The sequence below is a fragment of the Prunus dulcis genome, chromosome 4 (genome assembly GCF_902201215.1).
Source record: "Prunus dulcis chromosome 4, ALMONDv2, whole genome shotgun sequence".
Taxonomy (NCBI): Eukaryota; Viridiplantae; Streptophyta; class Magnoliopsida; order Rosales; family Rosaceae; genus Prunus; species Prunus dulcis.
The window spans coordinates 22,981,935-23,003,132 of NC_047653.1; the positions used below are offsets into that span (position 1 = coordinate 22,981,935).

General features: G+C 36.1%; 1 protein-coding gene across 2 annotated transcripts; it reads left to right on the forward strand.

Moving 5' to 3' along the window:
- The first annotated feature begins 4,526 nt into the window (after nt 1-4,526).
- LOC117623791 (zinc finger CCCH domain-containing protein 13) lies at nt 4,527-17,799 on the forward strand. Of its 2 annotated transcripts, XM_034354772.1 has the most exons (12): nt 4,527-4,716; nt 5,005-6,449; nt 7,278-7,285; nt 9,301-9,473; nt 10,128-10,188; nt 10,320-10,418; nt 11,705-11,799; nt 12,055-12,168; nt 14,544-14,611; nt 15,661-15,771; nt 16,799-17,030; nt 17,507-17,799. In XM_034354772.1, the coding sequence occupies exons 2-12, from the start codon at nt 5,113-5,115 to the stop codon at nt 17,615-17,617; spliced, it is 2,409 nt and encodes an 802-aa protein (XP_034210663.1). In that variant the 5' UTR covers nt 4,527-4,716; nt 5,005-5,112; the 3' UTR covers nt 17,618-17,799. The 2 variants fall into 2 exon arrangements, with proteins under 2 accessions (XP_034210663.1, XP_034210661.1); XM_034354770.1 differs by having other exon boundaries at nt 4,527-6,449.
- Nucleotides 17,800-21,198: the final 3,399 nt, after the last annotated feature.

The following is a 21,198-nucleotide window of genomic DNA, read 5'->3' on the forward strand; positions in this document are numbered from 1 at the left end:
TTTGGAGTCCGTTTGAGCCCTGAACGAATTTTCTATATTGCGCGATCCCTGGGTGCAGTGTCGTCGAGCCGTCAGATCGCACCCAAATTCAAATATGTCGTTCTACATGATTTCAGGATCGTGTAGGATTCGACGGATTGCGAATCGGAGTCCCGGATACTCCGAAATCGCGAACCCTGGGGCTTGGGTTTGGATTTTAAGCGATAACGCGATTTTGGTTAATCCGACCGTCCGTTTCGGACCAAACTCGCAGGATGTGGTTCTTTCTCTGTAAGGAACCTTTAGAAAATCCCATATTGGCCATCGGAGATCGTGGACCCCACGGAGTTCCGGACCGGCTGGTCTAGTAGTTTATCGCTTAGTAAAGCTTCGGGTCTTTTAAGACCGTTCTAATTGTCTGGAAAGCTGAAGTGGGCATATGATCGACTTTAAAATGAGTGCACGCATTTCTAGGAATCGGGGGCAGGGTGTTTAATTTAATTCTTTTATTGAGCAGTTTATTAATTTATTATTCTTGGTTAATCAGGCACCAAAGGCTCGACTGAGCCACAGGAGGGACCTTCAAAAGGTCCAGCTAGCTCGGACCAGCAGTAAGTAGACTTTTCTTTTCTAAATGATATTTATAATTAAATTTCTTATTTGATCTTGAATAAGTTTTATTAAATGTTTTCGAGCATGATTAGAACAGAATATTTCTAAAATCCTATGCTGCTTGCTTGCACATGCTAAACAGATATAGAAATCAGAGTTTGAGGCTTATGTCAGATGAGATAGTAGTATGATTTTAGACTCCAGTTATTGATCAGACTTTTCTAAAAATAGTTTATTTTTAAAACCACCATGTACCCGCTTTTTATTTGGTGATTACCCTTAGATGGACCGATGTCTACGGACATCCACTATGTTTTACAGTTCTGTCAGTGCACTTGACATTGCCTTACGAGTTTCGGGGAAGCTCGGACCGTGAGTGCCAGGATTTGCGGCTCGGCAGACTTGGTATCCCGAGACCTGCCAGGATTTGCGGCTCGGCCTACTTCGTGTCCCCGAGACCTGCTAGGATTGCGAGTCAGGCTGACTACGGTCCCCTGAATCCTGCCAGAGCGGCTCGAATCGACTTGGTGTCATCGAGACCTGCCGGCGGATCAGGCTGACCATAGTTCCCTGAATCCTGCCAGTTTGCGGCTCGGATAGACTATGTGTCGCCGAGACCTGCCAGGGGAGTTGACGGATTTTACAGGGGTACACTTAGGTGGTAGTTTTAAAGGAATTTCAGTACTTTCATAAAATTATTGTTTTCAGTCATTTTACACCAGTTTTATGATATTCTTGTATATTTTTACATCTGTATCGATACGTATACACATACATAATGAATTGAATGCTTATTATTTGATTACAGACGAACTATAGATTTATAACCCTATTTATTTTATACTGGGGGTTATTATGATTATAAACTGTTTCAAGAACACTACTTTTGTCCACTCACATTTTCAAACTTGTTTTTCGTCCCCAGGCCGTAGAAGTGCGAAGGAATCCACCCCGGGCCATTCTTCCAGCCTCCGCACCACCACCAAATGTAGGATTTCGTTGTAAATCACTTAAAGTTCTGTAAATTTGTAGAAAATGCTCTGATATCTGGTTGAAACTGAGAACCAGAGTTGAAAAGTGTTTGTTTGAGTTATTCTGGCAGTTGGTGTGGACTTTATTTGTTTGTTTAATAGGTGGAAGATTTTGGGTTTAGACAAAATACAAGGGAGACTCTGTCGAATTTTCGGCAGGAGTCTAAGGGGAGTTTGAAAAGTAATTGTAACGAGAAGGGTAAAAAGGTCATTTGTGCTCGACAATTGCCAGGTGTCGGACACGCACAGGACTTGGCTAGAATTCCAAAGCGTAATTGGGATCGCGTCCTGTCAATCTAATAGTAGGTAACCACAACTTCCTTGGACCATAGGGTCCAGGAGAAAAATACTAAATTGTTGAAACTAGAAGCAATACTTTTACTATATGGACTCATCCACCCACCCAATCTCTTATATGTTCCCCTTAGAGCACTTCCACCCATTTGCCATGGCAAAGGGTAAGGGCAAGTAAGAGCGGTTAAATTTACTTGAATAGTTGTTGCGTCTACCCAAGTGCAAGTAGTCGCACATAGTAATATCTTGGAAGTCCAAGTATCGTATCCTCAAGGAGCAGGAAGGTAAATGTCTACACACAAAGAAATAATAAAAGAACCAAAATAAAAGTGAGAAGCAATTTGATTTGAGTGTTGTAGAGATTGAGTTTAAAAATGAAATATCAATAATGAAAAAGCTAAAGCATCAAGGTTCAATTCTTTAATTCTTTAAGCAAAATATGTTTCATGCTATTTAATCCAAATTATAAGTCTATTAAAATTATCATTGAGAAACTTTAATCGTAATATAAAGAAATTAAAATTAATTTAATTTTTCAATGTTATCTTTTATTAATGATTGTTCCCCAAAAAAAAAAAATTGCTTAATATCTAATCTTTTAATTTAAAAGCATGCTAAGTCAGTTCTTTAACAATGAGAAAAATATAATTGAACTCGTGAAAAGATAGTAGCACTTAACATCAATCAAAATAAAAGGATATGAAAATATTGAACAACCAAAAATAAAAGAATTTAGCAATTCATACTGTATATTGGATTAAAGAACAATTCACAAACTTACTCAAAGGACATTCCCTTTAGCCTTAGCTAGAGTTCTACCAACTCATTACAAAGAAAAACATGACTGATTTTTTAATTAAATGGATAAAGAAATCTGTTGTAGTCCTTTGCCAAGTAAGTTGATGGGTGATTTATAGTCAATGAGGTGAGTGGAAAGTTAATACATTCATGGTGGGTAATGACAGGTTTAAGTGAGGGATTAATTGGATTAAACATGTGTTGATGATGGAGAGTTAGCGGAAAAGAAATAACGGTGAGGTTGTCGGCATTAAATGACTATGAATGACATGAAATAGGCCATTTAGCTTCAACAGTTTTGTTTCTCTTCTCCCTTTTTACTTCTCTTCATAACCACAATAATCCCACAATCAATTCTTCAATAAAATCCGCCAGCAATTCTCTTCACATGGCTTGAACTTGGACAAATATATATCTTCATATTTTGGCTTTCTAACTTCCTACAAAAGATAAATTCACCTAATAAGTTCACCAAATTAATACAGAAAATTCATAAATCCAATTAGTGAGAATGAAATGTAATAGCAAGTGAAATTATCTTTATTAAGCCAAATTTATATAATTAAGTCTCCAAAATAATATTTTAAAAAATGTAATTTGAGACTCCCATCAATAGTATATGACCTAGCAATTTTTTTTTTGTGCTTTTCCACCCATTGCCATGACAACCTAAAGGCAATTCTATTACATAGGATTAAATTTATTTATATGTATGAAATTAATAAATAAAAATTTGATAGGTAAGTATAAAATATTTGATAATTTTTTGATAATTTTTCAGAATTTTTTTAAAAAAATATTTTTTTCTTGTGTTAATTATATTTTTAGTCATAGGAGTTTGGGTCGAAATCAAATTTGGTCATTGTGATTTCAATTTTCCTAATTTCGTCATCGTAATTGCAGCAGTTAACAAGTCCAAAATCTCATACTCTGGATGTTTGTGAAATTGTGGCTATTACCAGACCCAAAAATTTATAAGAGTTTTGGATGTCTATGGCTATGAGTAATTCCTGAATTTGATGGATGAGAGTGGACAAAACACAAACTTTATCTCTGTAACCCATCAAAATGTTAACAAATAGATTTTGGATTTCTCATAGTTCCTCCATTTAAAGAAATGTATACAACATAATCAATTATTTTGCACTCCAAAGTGTGTATTTTCTGAGAGTGTTTGATGAGGAAGAGATAAGAGAGAAGGAGATATTGAGATGTTCTCATGTGGGAGGAGGCAGTCGATCCGTGGGGGGATAGAAGGAGAGAGAGGTAGTGATAATTTTCTTTTGATTTATTTATTTTATTTATTAAATATTAAATATTTTTTTAATTAAGCAAACTGATTGACTGCTGCAATTAGGGTGACAAAATTGAAAAAATTGAAATTACGATGACCAAATTTGATTTCGAGCCAAAATTCAGTGACAAAAAATGTAATTAACCCGTTTTTCTTTGCTGAGGTCAGTGCCTATCTTGTCTTGGGCCTTATCCGGACTGGATGTCACTGTTGGAGCTGATTTTGGGAGACCGGAGGCCTTTTGCCTGGGCTAGTTTGTACGCCGGAATTACTCTTACGCCTATTCATTTATTGCAAAATTCTACGCTATCCATTTATCGCGAAATTCTGTAATAAGTCCTCCATATATGGACCTTAGAAACGGACCACACATCTCAACAACACATACACATATTCCAAAAAGTGTAATTGATATTGAAAGAATTTGACAACATCAAATAATCCAACGGCTGAAACTATGTCACTTAAAGACCATATAAATACGGACCTTATTATAGAACAACTCTCGATTTATCACCCATCCCACCTCTTGGAATCTATTTCGTCCAAAAAATTCCTCTCCGAACCCTACATCTTCCTTCCCCTTATGCCAAGAGACCAAGAATCAAACGTGGGCTCATCAGCTATAGCACTCTCTCTCGTGCCCTCGATTGCGCGTGTGCTGTCGGCGGTCAGGTACTGTTCTGTAGCAGCGACGTCGTCTATCAGGTACTGTTCTCTCCTCTGGAACTGAGTCGTTAAATCTTTCGTTCCAGATCGATACCGGACCGCGAGTACGCTCGATCCAGATCGAAATTCGTAGGGGGGTGAGCGAATTAGGCAACTATGGACTAAATTTTAGTGATTTCTCACTTATTACCTCTATGTGAAGTGCGTAGTTTACAGTTCTCGTTGTCTGGGTTCTGTGAATAATAATATCTTTGCAGTCTGAATGCTTTGGGCTACAAATTAGATGTGTTCACTTTCAAATGTTTGTTTCAACACCTGTTTATGCAGTTTGCAACGTCCATTGCTCCAGTTATAAGAAGGACAAGAGAAGCTGCTGCTGTTATCATTTTTGTTTTTCAGACCAAGTAGGGTACTTAACATTGTAGGAAGTTGAGCATGAGCGGTGCACCTAAAAGACCTCACGAAGAGAGTGGTCATTCCTCCTCTTCAAAATACCCACATGATGATTCAGGAGCTTACCCGAAGCTGTCATCATCGGTTTCCAATGAGTACCATCCTCCCTATGAGATGGCTCAAGATTCTCGCTTGCCGAAGATACCCCGTACAGAATCCCGTGACCTGGATAGAAGATCCCCCATTCATTCAATATATCGAATGCCATCAACATCAAATGATTTGCATGTAGATCAGCCTGCTGCTTCTGAAAACAGATTGGAGTCCAGAGATTCCAAGGATACTAGAGATCTTCGGTTTGAGAACCGAGACACAAAGACGGAGACGAGGGACTTGTACAGTGAGTCAAGAAGGGATACACAGAATGCTAAGGGTGAAAAGGATGTGAGGTATGACAGTCGAGGGGATGACAATAAGGAGACGAAATATGAAAGGGAGAATTTTAATGATGTGAAGGCTGACCTGAAAATGGAAGGTTATGTTGTGGCCAGTAGTCACTTGAATTGGAAAGACTCAAAAGAATACCATAGAGGAAAACGGTATTCTGATGCCCCAGCTGGAAGTACAGATGCCTGGCATCGCAGTAGTACACAAGGCCACGTTGAGCTGGGAAAGGAAGTCCCTGCTACTGAGGAGCGGGATCATGTAGAGGCACATGAGGCTGTTGGGGAAAATAAATTTGATTCTAAAGGTGAGGATAAATTCAAAGATAAGGATAGAAAAAGGAAAGATATGAAGTACCGGGAATGGGGAGACAGGGATAAGGAAAGAAGTGATCGTAGGAGCACTATTCCAGTAGCTAACAGCAGTAGTGAGTGCAAAGAACCAGCAAAAGAAGAAAGAGATGCAGAGAGGTGGGAGAGGGAGAGGAGGGACACCGGCAAAGACAAGGAAAGACTAAGAGAGAGGGAAAGGGATCACACCAAGAAAGACCCATGGAATGGAGTAGAGAAAGATGGTTCAAATAATGAGAAGGAAGTGGGGGACGGGTCTATTAGAGTGTCAGAACAGGAAATTCTGCCAGCAGAGCAGAAGAAACAGAAAGATTTTGATAGTTGGAGAAATGTTGATAGGGAATCCAGAGACAGGAGGAAAGAAAGAGATGTTGATGTTGAAGGAGATAGAACTGAAAAGCGCAGTAGGGGCTATGACAAAGAATCAGATGATGGATGTGCAGATTGTGAAGGGGCCACAGACCGAGATAAGGAAGTTTGTAATTATGGAGTTCAGCAGCGTAAAAGGATGCAACGGTCAAGGGGTAGCCCTCAGGTGGCAAATCGTGAGCTGCGCTTTAGGTCCCGCACTCAAGACAATGAAGGGTGTGTTTAAATATTTTCCTTTTCCGTTTCCGATTTTATTGCAAGTATGATGGGTTACCGATTTCACATATTCAAAAAAGTATGTGAAAATATGCTCTAGCATTTTGATATTGCATAGATAAACTACTAATTTTGAACCTAAATTTAGTAGATTGATAATTGTGTTTGTTTTGCATATGGATTCAGAAAAGCTATTAGTCTGTAGTAATCTGTGCAATGGCTACAAGCAATATATTTTCTAGGTATATGCAAAATTCTTTGGAAGTGGAAGATCAACTTTTGCAGTGTAGACAATGATATACTGTCTGCACATTTTAAAAGCATAATTGGTGTGAAAATAAAGTGGCAGTTATCTCTCCACTTCTTTATATGACATTTGTTTATTGAAATTAATTTTAGTATAGCTATCGTAAGTCATTCGCTGAAAGGTTTATCTTTTAATTTTGTTTTTACTGATTCAATTTGTAATTTGGTGGTGCGAATTATAAATGATAAACATATTTGTTACTGCCATCACTTTATTTGTTATCATAAGTCATTTGCTAAATGTAATGGCAGCCCAAGGTAATTGCTTGGTAAAGCAAAAATCTTATAATACCATTATAAATTCAAGAATCAAGTTTAAATGAAAAGTATACTTTTCCTTAAAGCGTTGAAATATCAACGTACAGCTATCCTTGTTTTCTTCAGCAAAATGTCATTCGTCAGCATACAGTCAAATTTGGTTTCATGTTGAAGTTAATGGATATTCATTTGTCTTGTGATGGAAATGGTGTCCCTCATTTCATACACAATTTAATTTTGTTTATGTGTTCTTGTATTTTGCAGATCCCAAGGTGCGCCCTTGTATTCCATTTTCTTGGAACAATAATTTTTTTGTTGGTGAAGTTCTGTAGATGTCAGCAGAAATTTATTTTGTTTGTGCTCTTCACTTTACCCTCCAATAAATGCATACATGTATATGTACAACATCCCAACCATATCCCTTGTTCATAAATAATTTCTTCCATTCTTGTACACATTAATTTATACACACATAAGTCTGCACTTATAGTTTTACTGTGGTCACTGCTGTTTTGATTATATATACAAAAACCAGAGGTGTTTGTCTAAATGAAGCTTCAGACTTGATGTGATTGAGGCTATTGTGGTACATATATTCATCTTTCTGGAATTCAATGTGCTGCTTTTGATGATCGCAATTATATCATCTACAATTAATGTATAGGCTTAATCCTAATGGGTGGGATTTCAATATCTCATGATTAAAGGTTTGAGTATATGTCACTGGAAAACATTTCTCAGGGTTTTAGCTTTTTCTATCCTTACCTTCATTTGTGGTGGTGGGGAATGAGATTTAGAACAGCTTTTTCGAGTCTGCCTCCATTGTTGTGCATATCTCCCTTGACTTTGTAGGCTTTCCGACTCTCAAATTATTCCATTTCCAACATGGCTGGAATTTTAATCTTCACAGAAATCTGACTGGTTTGGAGATTGTGGTGGGGAATGAGATTTAGAACAGCTTTTTCGAGTCTACCTCCATTATTGTGCATATCTCCCTCGACTCTGTAGGCTTTCCGACTCTCAAATTATTCCATTTCCAACATGGCTTGAATTTTAATCTTCACAGAAATCTGACTGGTTTGGAGATTGTGGAGCTGTCTCTCTATTTTCTTCACTTGTAAATGCATCCTTTCATTTTGGTAGACTGGATATAAGATTTTGGAAACTTGGTCCTGTGGGAACTTTGCATGTAAATCTTGTTATAGTAGGTTGATAGATTAGCCACCTCTCCCCAATTTTAATCCTTGCACGATTTGGTTGGTTAAAATACCATGTTAGGAGGTGGAGTTTACTCTGTTATTTTGTCAGATTGGAAAGCATATTTTCTGTAATTCCTTGGAAATTCTGTTTGAGTTAATTACACAAACATCCCCTGAAGTTTGACTTTGTTTGGCATGTAATATTAGTAGAACCTCAAACAAACAAGCATTAGATGATAGTGACAGAGCATGTGGATGGAAAATTGCTGCGCAATCCCATTTGAAATGAAGGGGAGAAGAAAACTACTCTGTTGACCCCAACTTCTCGCCAGTTTGATGAATCATTTACTGATCAACACTAAGGAAAAGAACCCTAAATGACATGCCCAAATCTCATGTCCTTCTCTCAATTTTATCCCATGCTTACCCTCTCATTCTGGTGGTTTCAGTGTGGACAATGTTTGCTATGGTTGATGCTGGTTGGTTAAGGGTTGTCTTTCGTGCCCAAAAATTAGCCTCATTCATAATTTAAAAATTCTTCTCTCTACCCCCATGGTGAATTAAGGTCTGAAAGAAAGGAGCAGCCCCCCTACCCTCATGGTGAAGTAGTCTGGTTTGAAAGAAGGGAGCTCTGACCTTGTTGGAATTCGGAAAGTAAGAAGCAATAAGAACAATTGCTTGTAGAGTCACATGATTCATTGAATCTAAAGAGACAGATATCCATAAATAAGCATTTTCCTAGGGAGGAAAAATTGTCAATGATTTCACAGCCTTCTTTTGGATAGGTGGACTAGGGGGGATATTATTTTTCTTGGGTCAATGTATGTTACATTGTTATAGAACACTGCATGATAAAACATCTACATTCTTAGCTTCTAAATTCTTTGAAAATAGGTTCCGTTCTAGTTAATTTTTTTAAACAGATGCAAACATGCAACACACTCAAACTGAGCAGGAGAGAGTTAGACTGTTTTCTAGTCATGTAGTAAAAAGTTTTCTTAGCTTTTCTGTAATAGTCAACATCAGTATTCTGTATTGCATGGTTATTGTTGCACATTGGTTGTGTGCTAACACCGCTATTGTTTCAGGTAAAAATGAAGTATCCTCTGTTGTTTATAAAGTTGGTGAATGCATGCAAGAACTGATAAAGTTGTGGAAGGAATATGAAGTATCTCAAGGTGAAAAAAATGAAAGCTGTCTAACTGGTCCAACTCTTGAAATTCGGATCCCAGCTGAGCATGTTACCGCAACAAATCGCCAAGTAAGATCTAAATTATGTTCGTACGAAATTGGGCTACAATGTACTTGTTTTCTTGCATTTTCGTCGTGATAATTTTCTAGTGATCCTGTGTTCAAACTTTTTGGTATATTCTGTTTATGGTTTCCTCAGAGAGTATTGCTCATTGTTTGTGTATTCCTTTGAATGTACTTGTTTTCTTGCATTTTCGTTGTGATAATTTTCTAGTGCTCTTGTGTTCAAACTTTTTGGTATATTTCTGTTTATGGTTTCCACAAGTATTGCTCATTGTTTGTGTATTCCTTTGCTTCATATGTTGTATGTCAGATGTGAACAGAATTCTGTAGGTATTTGATATTAGCAGCTGATCTAGTCTTCATATATGGTTTTTTTAAATTTTAAATTTTAAATTATTTTATTTTATTTTAAAACACTTTTCTGTTACTAGGTGCTTTTTAGAGTGTAGTCATTTTTTCTTTCCAAATTAATTAACTGCCTTTATGGGTTGGTTGTACATTTGTTTGCCCTTCTGAACCAATTTGTTTTGAAAGTTTATTGTTCAATTCTCATTCTTATCAGTGTTTAGGTTGTGGAAAACATTAATGTTTGCTTTTGTCTATTCTTCATTTGTTCTTTTGATTTGTTTTAATTTTATGTTTTTAATTCCATTACATGCAGGTTAGAGGTGGCCAGCTGTGGGGGACAGATATATACACAGATGATTCAGATCTCGTCGCTGGTATGTGGTTTTAGGGTTGGTTTAAGTTTTTCTTTGTTCAGATGGTTGGTTTCAGTTAGTAGTGAGTCTATATGCCATATGACCTGGTCATGTATGAAAGTGAGTATTAATGGTTCAGTGTTGCTTTCCAGTTCTCATGCACACAGGATATTGCCGACCAACAGCGTCTCCCCCACCTCCTGCAATCCAGGAGTTGCGTGCTACAGTTCGAGTACTACCTCCACAAGACTGTAAGTGTATTTCTTGCTTAGTGTGAATAGGTGCCGCTGTCAATGTCTGTTACTTACAAAGAATATGGACATGGAAATTTAATTGAATATACCTCGAATTTTGATTTAAAATGATTTAAAGCAATTGTTTATTCGTTGTACTTGTGATGTTGAATTAGATGAACAACTCAGGACTACTTAGAGTTCCTAAATACGAATATCATTAATCATTCATTCATTTGCTTACCCAACAATTAATACAATAAGTATGTTAATGGTTAATACAATAAGTATGTTAATGGTTAATACATATAAGCACTTTTTCATTCATATATTTATCAAGCAAATTGCTTAATTTCAATTTAAAATATTTATTAAAAAAAATTAATTAAAATAACATCAAAGAAGAAGAGAGAAATAGGTAAAGAAATATAAATAAGTAATTAGCTATCATTAATTAAAGGATCAGTTAGTGAGTTAGAATGTGGTGTCCCATCCTTGATGGTTTTAGGGAATGACTAGAGAGATTTCCCGTTGAGGTCAATTCAATTCTTTGTGGCACTTGGTCATCCGGAGTAAAATATGGCTTACATGCAAAGAACTGGGATTGAGGCATGAGTCAGTGCTTTGCAAAGCATTTGTGAAGGCCTTTCTGTTTGGAGGGGGATAAAACTCAATTTTGGGAGGATTACTTGGGTGGGAATTGAAGTGCTTTTCCCCTCCTGTTCTCCCTGCTCTCCTTGATTGAGAACTTCTCACTTTCATCCTTTAGAGCTGATGGAGAGTTTGCTTTGTCTTTAGGTTTGTTTTCTTGCGAGTCATTTCTTGATTCTTTTGTTATGCATTACAACTTCTCCCCATTCCTTACGATATGGAAGGCCAAAGTGCCTCCCAAGGTGCACTTGTTCATGAAAGGGTAAATATTTGTGAGGTCCGAATCTGGTGGTACATGTCTAGGGTTTTTGAGGGTATTAGAAGGGCTTATGGGTGTATTGATGTCAGCGAACTGGTAATCTTGGAAGCCTTCCATCTGTTAGTTAATAATAAAAATGGCTGAAATTTGGGTCTTTGGTTGATAGGTTTATTGTCTATTTAAAGGGTTGCGCTTGCCGAATTATAATTCTAAGTCAAGAAAAGATAGCATTCCCTATATTATATAGTAATGAAATGCCCATGTAGTTTGTTCCAATTTAATGGCAGTCCGCCAGTTATTCAATTAAAAAACCTAAGCTAGTTCTTTTTCATTTACACACACCCCAAAGAGTAAATTAATGCTTTGTTTACTTTTAATTCTAACATTTTATTAGGTTACATTTCTACTCTGAGAAACAATGTTCGATCTCGAGCCTGGGGAGCTGCAATTGGTTGTAGCTACCGTGTTGAGCGCTGTTGCATCGTGAAGGTGATAAGAACTTAAAGCCAATTTATTTATCCTTTTTAAGCGTGTGTGTGTGTGTGTGTGTTTTTTTTTTTTTTTTTTAACACTTTCTATGTAATGGCTAAATTATGTAGTGCTTCATATGATTTTGCAGATGCTAAGTACATATTTAGGGACTTGGATTTAATAATTTGTTAGCATCAACTGGAAACTAGTCGTTTGTAATGATTCTTCTGGGCTTATAGCACTGATGCTTCTTCCTAATTATCTGGTTTTCAGAAGGCAGGAGGAACCATTGATCTTGAGCCTTGTCTTACGCACACTTCTACAGTGGAGCCTACCCTTGCTCCAGTGATTGTTGAGCGTACAATGACCACAAGGGCTGCAGCTTCGGTATTATTCTGACATCCTCTACTCAGCAAATGTTTTTTTATTTCTATTTTAGTTGAAAATTTTCTTCCTTTTGGAATATGTCCCCTAGTCCATTTTCCATTATTGCAGCCACTTTTTAAGTTTTAATTTTTGAAACATGCAAACCACTGCTTAAGGAAGTTTTATTTATTTATTTGTAATAGAAACTTGTCTTTTGGATTATATGTCCTATTTCATTTGCCGTTATCTGCAGCAGCTGATTAGTTTAAATCTTCAAAACATGTAAGTGGTTTGGGGATTTACATATTCTCAAGTATTCAACATCTTGTGAAACCCTTTCCTGACACATAAAATACTGTGATAGAATAAGGCAGTGATCTGGAATTTACACTCAGACAAAAGAGTTGATTCTTTTGAACAGTAAAATGTGGTGTGTTATTGAACAAACCCAGAACAGGATTTCTGCACACAAATATGTACTTGGGTTAGGAAAATTATTGTTGTAGAATTTACCCATAAGTTGTTGGAAACTTTGGAAATGCAATCTTATGCAATAAGAGTGACTCAATGAAGGATATCAAATAGTAACTGAATATGGCCGCTGCATTTATATGTTTCAAATGATTTACAATATTATCTGCTGCATTTGTGTGAGACCAATATTTTAGTTTAGAAATCTTTATGAAGCAGAGTTCACAATGATTTCATCCATACGTATTGCTCCCAATACAACTTTTGGTAAACTGCTGGCAATTTATGTGTTGTGTTGAAGATCTTGCAACTAATTTTGACGCAGAATTGGTGTGGGCCTTCTAGCAATCCATGAGGCCTTTTGCATTTTGTATTATAAAGTGTAGATGTATGGAAAATGAATTTGAACGATGTTCAGAGTAGTTTACACTGGAAATCAATCAGCAATAGATTTTCCCAAATGTGTGAAACTTTCTTTCAATGTTTTTGCTTTGTTATTATTAATTGTATTTGCACATCACGTTGTTTACCTCAAAGGAAGGTTCAGCTCTAGACATTCTTGATAATGTGCCCTTTTTGTTAGTGGGTTGGCATGTAGATCTATTATAGTAATTATGTCTTGAACTTCTTTGGTCTTGCATTTAGTAGCCTTCAACATTGCAGTTATACAGCTTTAAGACAGGTTTGATCTGGTAGGTCGGGCCTTAAGCTTTGCCCTCGTGTTTTGTTTTGAGTTGGCAACAGGCAAGAATGCCGGGTTTGTGATTATTTGGAGGGTATTTGGGAATGTTTCGTCATTTTAAAAAGTTGTTTATGGAACTAGAGTTTGAGGGGTTGGAGATGTGAGATGAGGTGGAGTTTCTCTAGAAGAGTTGTTTGAGGTTGAATTTTGTTATTGGTTGTCTTCTGAGATCCAATACATCTTATTCTGGTCCTTATGATTTATGCGACTTAAGTTGAATTTCCTTCCTTTTGAGGGTTTAGAACTTTCTGCTTTGGAGGCTAATTATAATGTTCTGAGGTGCTTGTATTCTTGGGCAATAAAAGACTATACCCTGTTTTTTTCTTTGGTCTGATGGTCTACCCTGTTGTTTTTCAGTTTTTGTCTGTGTTCTGCCTTTAAGTTTGTAATTTTCTCTAGCCTTCAACGTTCATTGGCAATGGAAGTATGAAAGGCCTCTATGAGACTGGGTGGCAAGAGCAAACAACCTTAAGCTTTATTTGGGGTGAACACATATACTTGTTAAACAATGCCACCTCGCCTTACATTTTTCTTTGTTTGCTACGATGGGCTTATCCCTCTAACTTTGCTATCTTTTCTTGATTAAATCTTGCTAAGGTAAGAACTCAACTTCTAATGTCCGTTTTGACCGATGTATGATTTATTTGAATGTGCATGTCAAGTTTTTCTCAACTGCTTTCAACATTTTTTTCAAGTTAATCCAAAAGGTGCTATCACTTAAGTTAATTGTAATTTGTAAACAGTATAACCATGGTTAGGCAGCGCCACAGTAACCAATTTAAAGTTTACATGCATATGCATGTACTATTGAAAAAAAAAATTCGTTTGTTAAATTTCATCAGATGAATTTTTTTTTTTTTTTTTTTTTGACCTTTTCTATTGAAAGGGGCGATAGCATATTAAACTCAAACACACAACACGAATGCTAGGACTCGAACCCAGGACCTTGCCTGATGGAGTAAATACTCCAAACCACTACACTAGTGGGTCATTTGCAAAGACATTCATCAGATGATTTTTTATTTGTGCTTATGTTTAGATTTCCAGTCATTACTGCAGTGATATAGTTTCATACTTGGATTGTATATCTGTGTATTGTCATATGATTTTAATCTTATAAAAACTCATGACCTTTCAACAATCATCACTATTTCCCAGCTTACATAATGGCTTTATTCTTCAGAATGCATTGCGGCAACAAAGATTTGTACGAGAAGTTACAATACAGTACAACCTCTGCAATGAGCCTTGGTACACCACATCTTTCTTACCCTTTAATTCTGTTGAGCCTTGGTTTTCAGATGCTTGTATTAACTACAAACTTGCATTCTCTTTCGTTATGTGGAATGAATTTGAGACGTGTGCTATATTTTAACCCAAGCAATGACATTCTCTGCCTGTATAACTATCAAATAATATCTTTTATATTATAGCGGTTCATCCGAGTGCTTAACGGTGTTTATCATGTTTGCATCTCATGCCTTAACCCCCTCAGTTCTCTTGGGCAGCTGTCAGATTCTTTGAAAATAATTGTCCACTTTTAATTTGTTGATGACTCACCTTGTTATATGTTCATTTTACAATACAGACTAATGTTTTATGCATTCATAATACTTTTTTTGGTTAATTATATTACACTAGGTTGATACTCATTTGTTCGTTTGTGGAGATATTCTTTTGGTTTTTCTTGAACTCTATCCCTCGTATACGTTAAACGAGGTTTCTTTCCACTAAATATGAACCTCAATGAAACTCGTTTCTGTTTGGATCCGATATAAGTTTTCTTTTCTTTTTTAGAATAAAAAAAAAACTCTTGATTTTCAAGGCCACAGACATTCAAGGCATCTAATGAATAATCCTTGAATCTCAGTGTTAGTGCTCTTGTAGGAGAAACTTCTTATCTTTTCAAAATTGCATCTTGTGCTGTCTGTAACAGCTCAACCTAGGAATGCATGTTAATTGCTTCACTCAAACATATTGTGTGCAGGAAGGCAACTATTTTTTTTCCTTTTTCGGAAAAGATTATTAAAGACTATGCACAATACGCTCATGAGAAAGCCACAGCCAAATTACAATAAGAAAGAGCTGGACCAAACACTCTAATCCAATGGGACGCAGCTTATGATGTTACCTGATTTTGAATTTTGTTATTGTAGTCTTCTCAAAATTTAAACTTTCACAGAAATATTTTTTCTTTTTACTTCATCTTATGTGTTTTGCTGCTCATTTTTTCTTTCTTGTTTACCTATCCATTAATGTTTATTGCACCTTCCTAAGTTCGTTCTTCCAAATTTCTTCAGGATTAAGTACAGTATAAGCATTGTTGCTGACAAGGGTTTGAAGAAAACCCTTTATACTTCTGCGCGTTTGAAGAAGGGAGAAGTTCTTTATTTAGAAACACATTCATGCAGGTATAATGCTAATTATATATTGTACTATGTATCTGGGATTTGACCATGATCTGTTTTAAGGACTAATATTTGATTATCACATATTTTTCTTCATTTGTTTTGGCTACTGAATGTTACGTAACATAGGAGATGAGTTACTTGTAAATGAGGGAACATTGACATTTTCCTTCCTATTTCTAGTTTGTTTAGCTAAACAACATAACCGAGGAGAGTTTGCTTGCTTATAAAATACGGACTTCTGTCTTTATTCTTTGTCTTTCCCCCTTTTTACGTTTCTTCTTATTTTCCCTGATCTTGTTTGGTTTCATGATCATATGTTCCTTTGGGATTTGGCAATATGCATCTGTGATATGGTTTCCTCTTTTGTTAATATTGAATTTGTACCTTTTAACTGGTGGTTCTTGTTTATTTTCCCTCATCCAATTCCGGTATGGTTCTTGGTCATAAGTGAGTTATAAACATTTAGTTAGGGAAAAAGATAAAGCAGAAACTGTATCTTGGTGGTGGGTGAGGATTCTCAAGATGCTGCAATACAAAGAATCAGAAGAATTAATTGAGTTTATACAGAAAGTGATGTAGGATGCATCGCATGGATTAGGAAATGTCTTGTTGCTCGTAATAACTTTCAAGATAAACTTTTCAGAAAGTACGGGAATTTTTTTTTTTTTTTTGGGGCCATATCTGGATGGAGAATTGTGATAACAAGAGTTTCAGAAGCTGGGGTCTCTGGGGCTTGTAGAAGATCATTATGTCCAATGGTCTGATTGGAATTGTTGGCTTACCATTTCTAGTATGCAAGAAACTGGAATTGGTCTAATTCCTTGATCCCTTGTTATAAATGACCATGGGCAAGCATTTGAAATCAACATTAGTTTACAGCATTTTACTGTCTGAAGCAGTTTCTACTTGAATCATTTTCGCCCATCTGTTCTACCAAAAAAATAAAAAAGGTGCCTTACAGAAAATTATGTAGAATGTTGTGAGCAAAACATTATTCTTTAAGTGTGTTGTATTTTATTATCTGAAGGTATGAGCTTTGTTTTACCGGAGAGAAGATGGTCAAAGCTACACAGCTATCACAGATGCATGAAGGTGAGACAGAGAAAAGTCAAAATCATGTATCTCATTCCACCAATGGTGAAAGAAATGATTCTGATAACATTATGATTGATGTCTTTCGATGGTCTCGATGTAAAACACCTCTTCCCCAGAAGGTCACACGGTCAGTTGGGATCCCACTGCCCCTTGAATATGTGGAGGTACTACCAAAATTTAATAATGTTTCAAAAGCGGATAATCTTTATACTGAAATTCTGTGATTTTGTTTTCTTGCTTCACTGTATGATGTGGGGATGTTGAAAATCTTTATTTAGTGCCATCCAATCTTGCATGTTGAAGTCTTTAGGTGAATATGCATAATAACTGCAGAGAGACAAGTTGCTATTTTTATCAATGTCACACACACACACACACACACACACACACATACACGAGTGCGCAAGCCTTCTTCCTTCGAATCTGTGCTAAAACAGAATCAACAATTTGAGATCATCTACTTTATGAGAGAAGGTATTGGCTATGCTGCTTGGTTTGGTGCCTCTTGATGGGTTATATGTGAACTAGAATTCTGATACACGCTTTTAGATGCATGTTGCTGCTAGTTATTTTGTTGACAAATTTCACCCTTAATATATTGTTACTCGTCATAGTTTTATTGAGCTTTCTTCCTGGTTAGGTGTTGGAGGAGAATCTTGATTGGGAGGATGTCCAATGGTCACAGACTGGTGTCTGGATTGCTGGGAAAGAATATACACTTGCTCGGGTGCATTTTCTGTCGACAAATTAACCTATGTTTTATATTTTTCTCAATTTGTTCGAACAACAATGTTTCTTGACTTCTTTTCTTGCCATCCTGATTTAATGTATGGGTTTGGTATAATATATTTTACTCAATGATGACGCTTATACAGTTATATATATTACTATTTATTCCCCGTTCTTTGTAATTATAAGCATTTTCCCGTGTAACTATGTTCTCTGATTCCATTTTGGGAAAAATAGAAAATAATTTACAGCACTATAGGGATTTGATCAAAATTTCTTGGAGAAGCATTCAAGCTTTCATCAGGCTGTTTCTGTTTCTCTGAACATAATAATTCAGTTACAAAGAAGAGAAGTCGGAACTTTTCCTAATGTCTCATGTACATAACAATATTACCATTACAGAAAATCAACTGGGAAATGTCGTCAATGAGGTTTAATTCATTTGTTGCTCCCCAAAAGACTGACGACATGTTTACTAATTAATAACATTAGTCACAGCGACCATGAGTAACTCCAAGGTACTTTTATTAAATTGTTTGGATTCAAAATGAAAATGTAAATAACTCCTATTAAATTGTCTATATTGTCAAGAATTGAATACGAAAACTAGTTTGACTACAAAAGGAATTATATTTTACTTACAACTTGAAGGTTCAAATCTTCAAGTGGTGTAGATATGGGCTTTAGTCAAGTTGGCTAGTGGCTAGAGGTTGAAGTAGATATGTTCTTCACTCTGTACACAGATTCGAATCTCGTTCCCATAATTTAGATTATGTTAAAGTATAATATCACTTGTATAAAATAAACTTAAATAAAAATCTTCAAGGGGTAGATTACTCTCTTTGATAATTGTTTGTGCAAATAATCTCACGGGAGAATATTCGCTTCTAGATCCTTCAACCTTCGATCTTCTTTCTCTCTCTTCCTCGATTCCTGTAAAAAAGATTGGAGTAAATAGACCACACTCGGGGGTGTTGGCCAAAGACCCTCTAATGCCTAAGTTAGTTCGAGTGTTTGTAGGAAAATAATAGCTAAGCAAAGGGTACGGAGTTGTATGTATGGTGTAAACCGGGTGGGCGGAGCCGTGTGGAGAAAATATGGAGAGTGGAGAGGGAGAGAGAGCTTCGGGTATTTTTCTCGGGTATTAGGAGTAGGTTTGGCTAGGGTTTCGTAGGGATCGATTCGTACTTGATAATATACGAATTAATGATATTACCTCTTTTTAAGAAGATAATATCTGAATTAAATGATATTATCTTCTCTTTATTAGGACAATGTCTGAATTAATGATATTATCTCTTTAAAAAAAGATAATATCATATTAATTAAGATGTTTATCCCAATTAATTAATTAGCCAGATAAATTGGTTTAATTAATTAATTTAAGAGATAATCTTCTTTTCCACGTGGCGTGTCCTGATTGGAGACGAAAATATATGCTCCCACAATAATATTTATGATACATGATATATTTAAAAATATTTTCTTATAATTTTGATTATTTACTTGCAGTATATTTAATAATATAAACAATAAATAGATATTAAATAAAGCATTCTATCCATACAATTATTTTGGAAATATATTTATAATGAATTAAGAAAAAAAATTACCACAATAATATGGCTAAATTGTTCCTAAAAACTAAAAAAAAGATATGAAAAAGTGTCTGTACTTTGTTAAGTTGCAACATAGCATGTAACTCTTCGCAAAATTGGAAATCACTGTTTTTGAAAAAAAAAAATGTTGTGGATCTAAAAATGTGTTTGGTATTGTAATTCTACAAATGTTTTTCTGAGAACCAAAAATAATGAAAACGTTTCTGGTGTCAATATTAAAAAAGGAAAAAAAACAAGAAAAAAAGTAAATATGCTTTTTATATAAATATAAGTGTTAGTTCAAGTGTGAAGAGGTTAGGAATAGTTGGTTAGTGCTGGTGTATTAGGAATTAAAAGGACTTGGACTTAGATGGATAGACAATAGTTGTTTTTCAGCTTAAGAGCATCCGCAATGGTGAGGGTCATTTCAATTTTATTTCAATAATTGAACTTTTGACTTGCAGTTGTAAAGTTTGGTTCATTTCAGAGACCAATATTTCATTTCAGGAATCAATAGTTCATTTCATAGGTCAATAAAATGAACTCTGAATTCATTTCAATAAGCTGGCCTACCATAATAAGGGCTTGTTTAGGAGTGATTCTTACGGAAGCACTTATGCCAGTAGTGCTTCTACAAAGAAGCAGTTTGTCGTTTGGATGTCACATTTAAAAATGCTTTTACAGTACATAAAAGCACTTTTAATATTTTGTTGAGTGGTTGGCTAACACAGTAAAGCACTTTTGATATTTTGTTGAGTGGTTGACTTCCATGTCGAAACCAAGAAGATGATATTGCTCACCCTTAGATGATATCGAAAATCAGTCGTTTTACTCAACCCTTGGGCATGGCTTGTGCGGCTTGGCTCCAATCATTGTCCTCATCCCACGCTCTCTTTCTAACTCTCTGTAGCCGACCGACTTTTCCCGCTATCTTCCACAGGCTTACTCGTTTCTCCTCAATCGTCCGGCTAGTATCCACCATGAACCAGTCGACTCTGGTCCACGCTCAGGCCAAACGAGACTTCTCAGTCAAAGAAGACAAAGTGGCCACTGGTGAGCCAAACTCCAATAATTGCTACCAAAAATATTAATAATGAAGAAGAAAAAGCTTGTTCTTATTTGTTTGGTTTGTTCCTATTTGATTTTGTGATGGTTTGAATATAGTTGCTGATGTTGAATTTGAGATGCCTCTAAAAATCGTGGAATATCCGGACCCTATACTGAGAGCAAAGAACAAGAGAATCAATTCATCTTGGCATTTTAATAGGAGGGAGAGAGAGAGAGAGAGAGAGAGAGAGAGTATTTTGGCATTAAAAAAATTAAATATGGGTATTCTCGGCATTTTAAAAGTTTCATTAAGAGGAGTCAAGTGCTTCCCGTGTTTTTGTCCTGCAGTGCTTTTAAGAAGAAGCTCCTCTCAAGTGCTTCTTCCAAAACCACTCCACGTGCTTTTGGATCTCACTCAAAGTGCTTATGCAATTTTTGCCAAACACCATTTTTAAAAAACAGAAGCGCTTTCACCCATTTAGAAGCACTTTTCGCTGCTCCAAAAGCACTCCTAAATGAGCCGTAACTCTACAGCCTCTCTCTTCCGTGGACAACATTACTTTTTAAATTTTTCGTTATATTTAATTAGTGTAAACTAGCTGTAATTTTTTTTTTTCAAAGCAACTAGTCATTCTTGATGGGTTAATGACTGAAATGGTCCCCCAACTATTGCTCCAGTATCATTTTGGTCCACCAACTAAAATTTTCATTTCAACCGTCCTTCAACTCTTTATTTGGTATCAAGATGGTCCTACCCTAATAGATTCCGTCACTTCTGATCACGCGATAGCCACGTGACTGAGTTTTGAAGGGTATATGCGACTTTTTGAGAAGCTCTATCCTTTAAAAGCAAAATACCTGCAGTTTGGTCCATGTTTCTCTTATTTTAGAAGATTACCGTGGACTGAAAAGGATTCTTATGTGAGTTGCTGAATTGGTCGATACTCTAGTAGTGTGC

Coding starts and splice junctions, on each gene's coding strand:
- LOC117623791 (XM_034354770.1), top strand. CDS start 5,113: ATGAGCGGTGCACCTAAAAGACCTCACGAAGAGAGTGGTCATTCCTCC. Junction 10,189..10,319: donor TGATTCAGATCTCGTCGCTG/GTATGTGGTTTT, acceptor GTTGCTTTCCAG/TTCTCATGCACACAGGATAT. Junction 17,031..17,506: donor TGCCCCTTGAATATGTGGAG/GTACTACCAAAA, acceptor CTTCCTGGTTAG/GTGTTGGAGGAGAATCTTGA.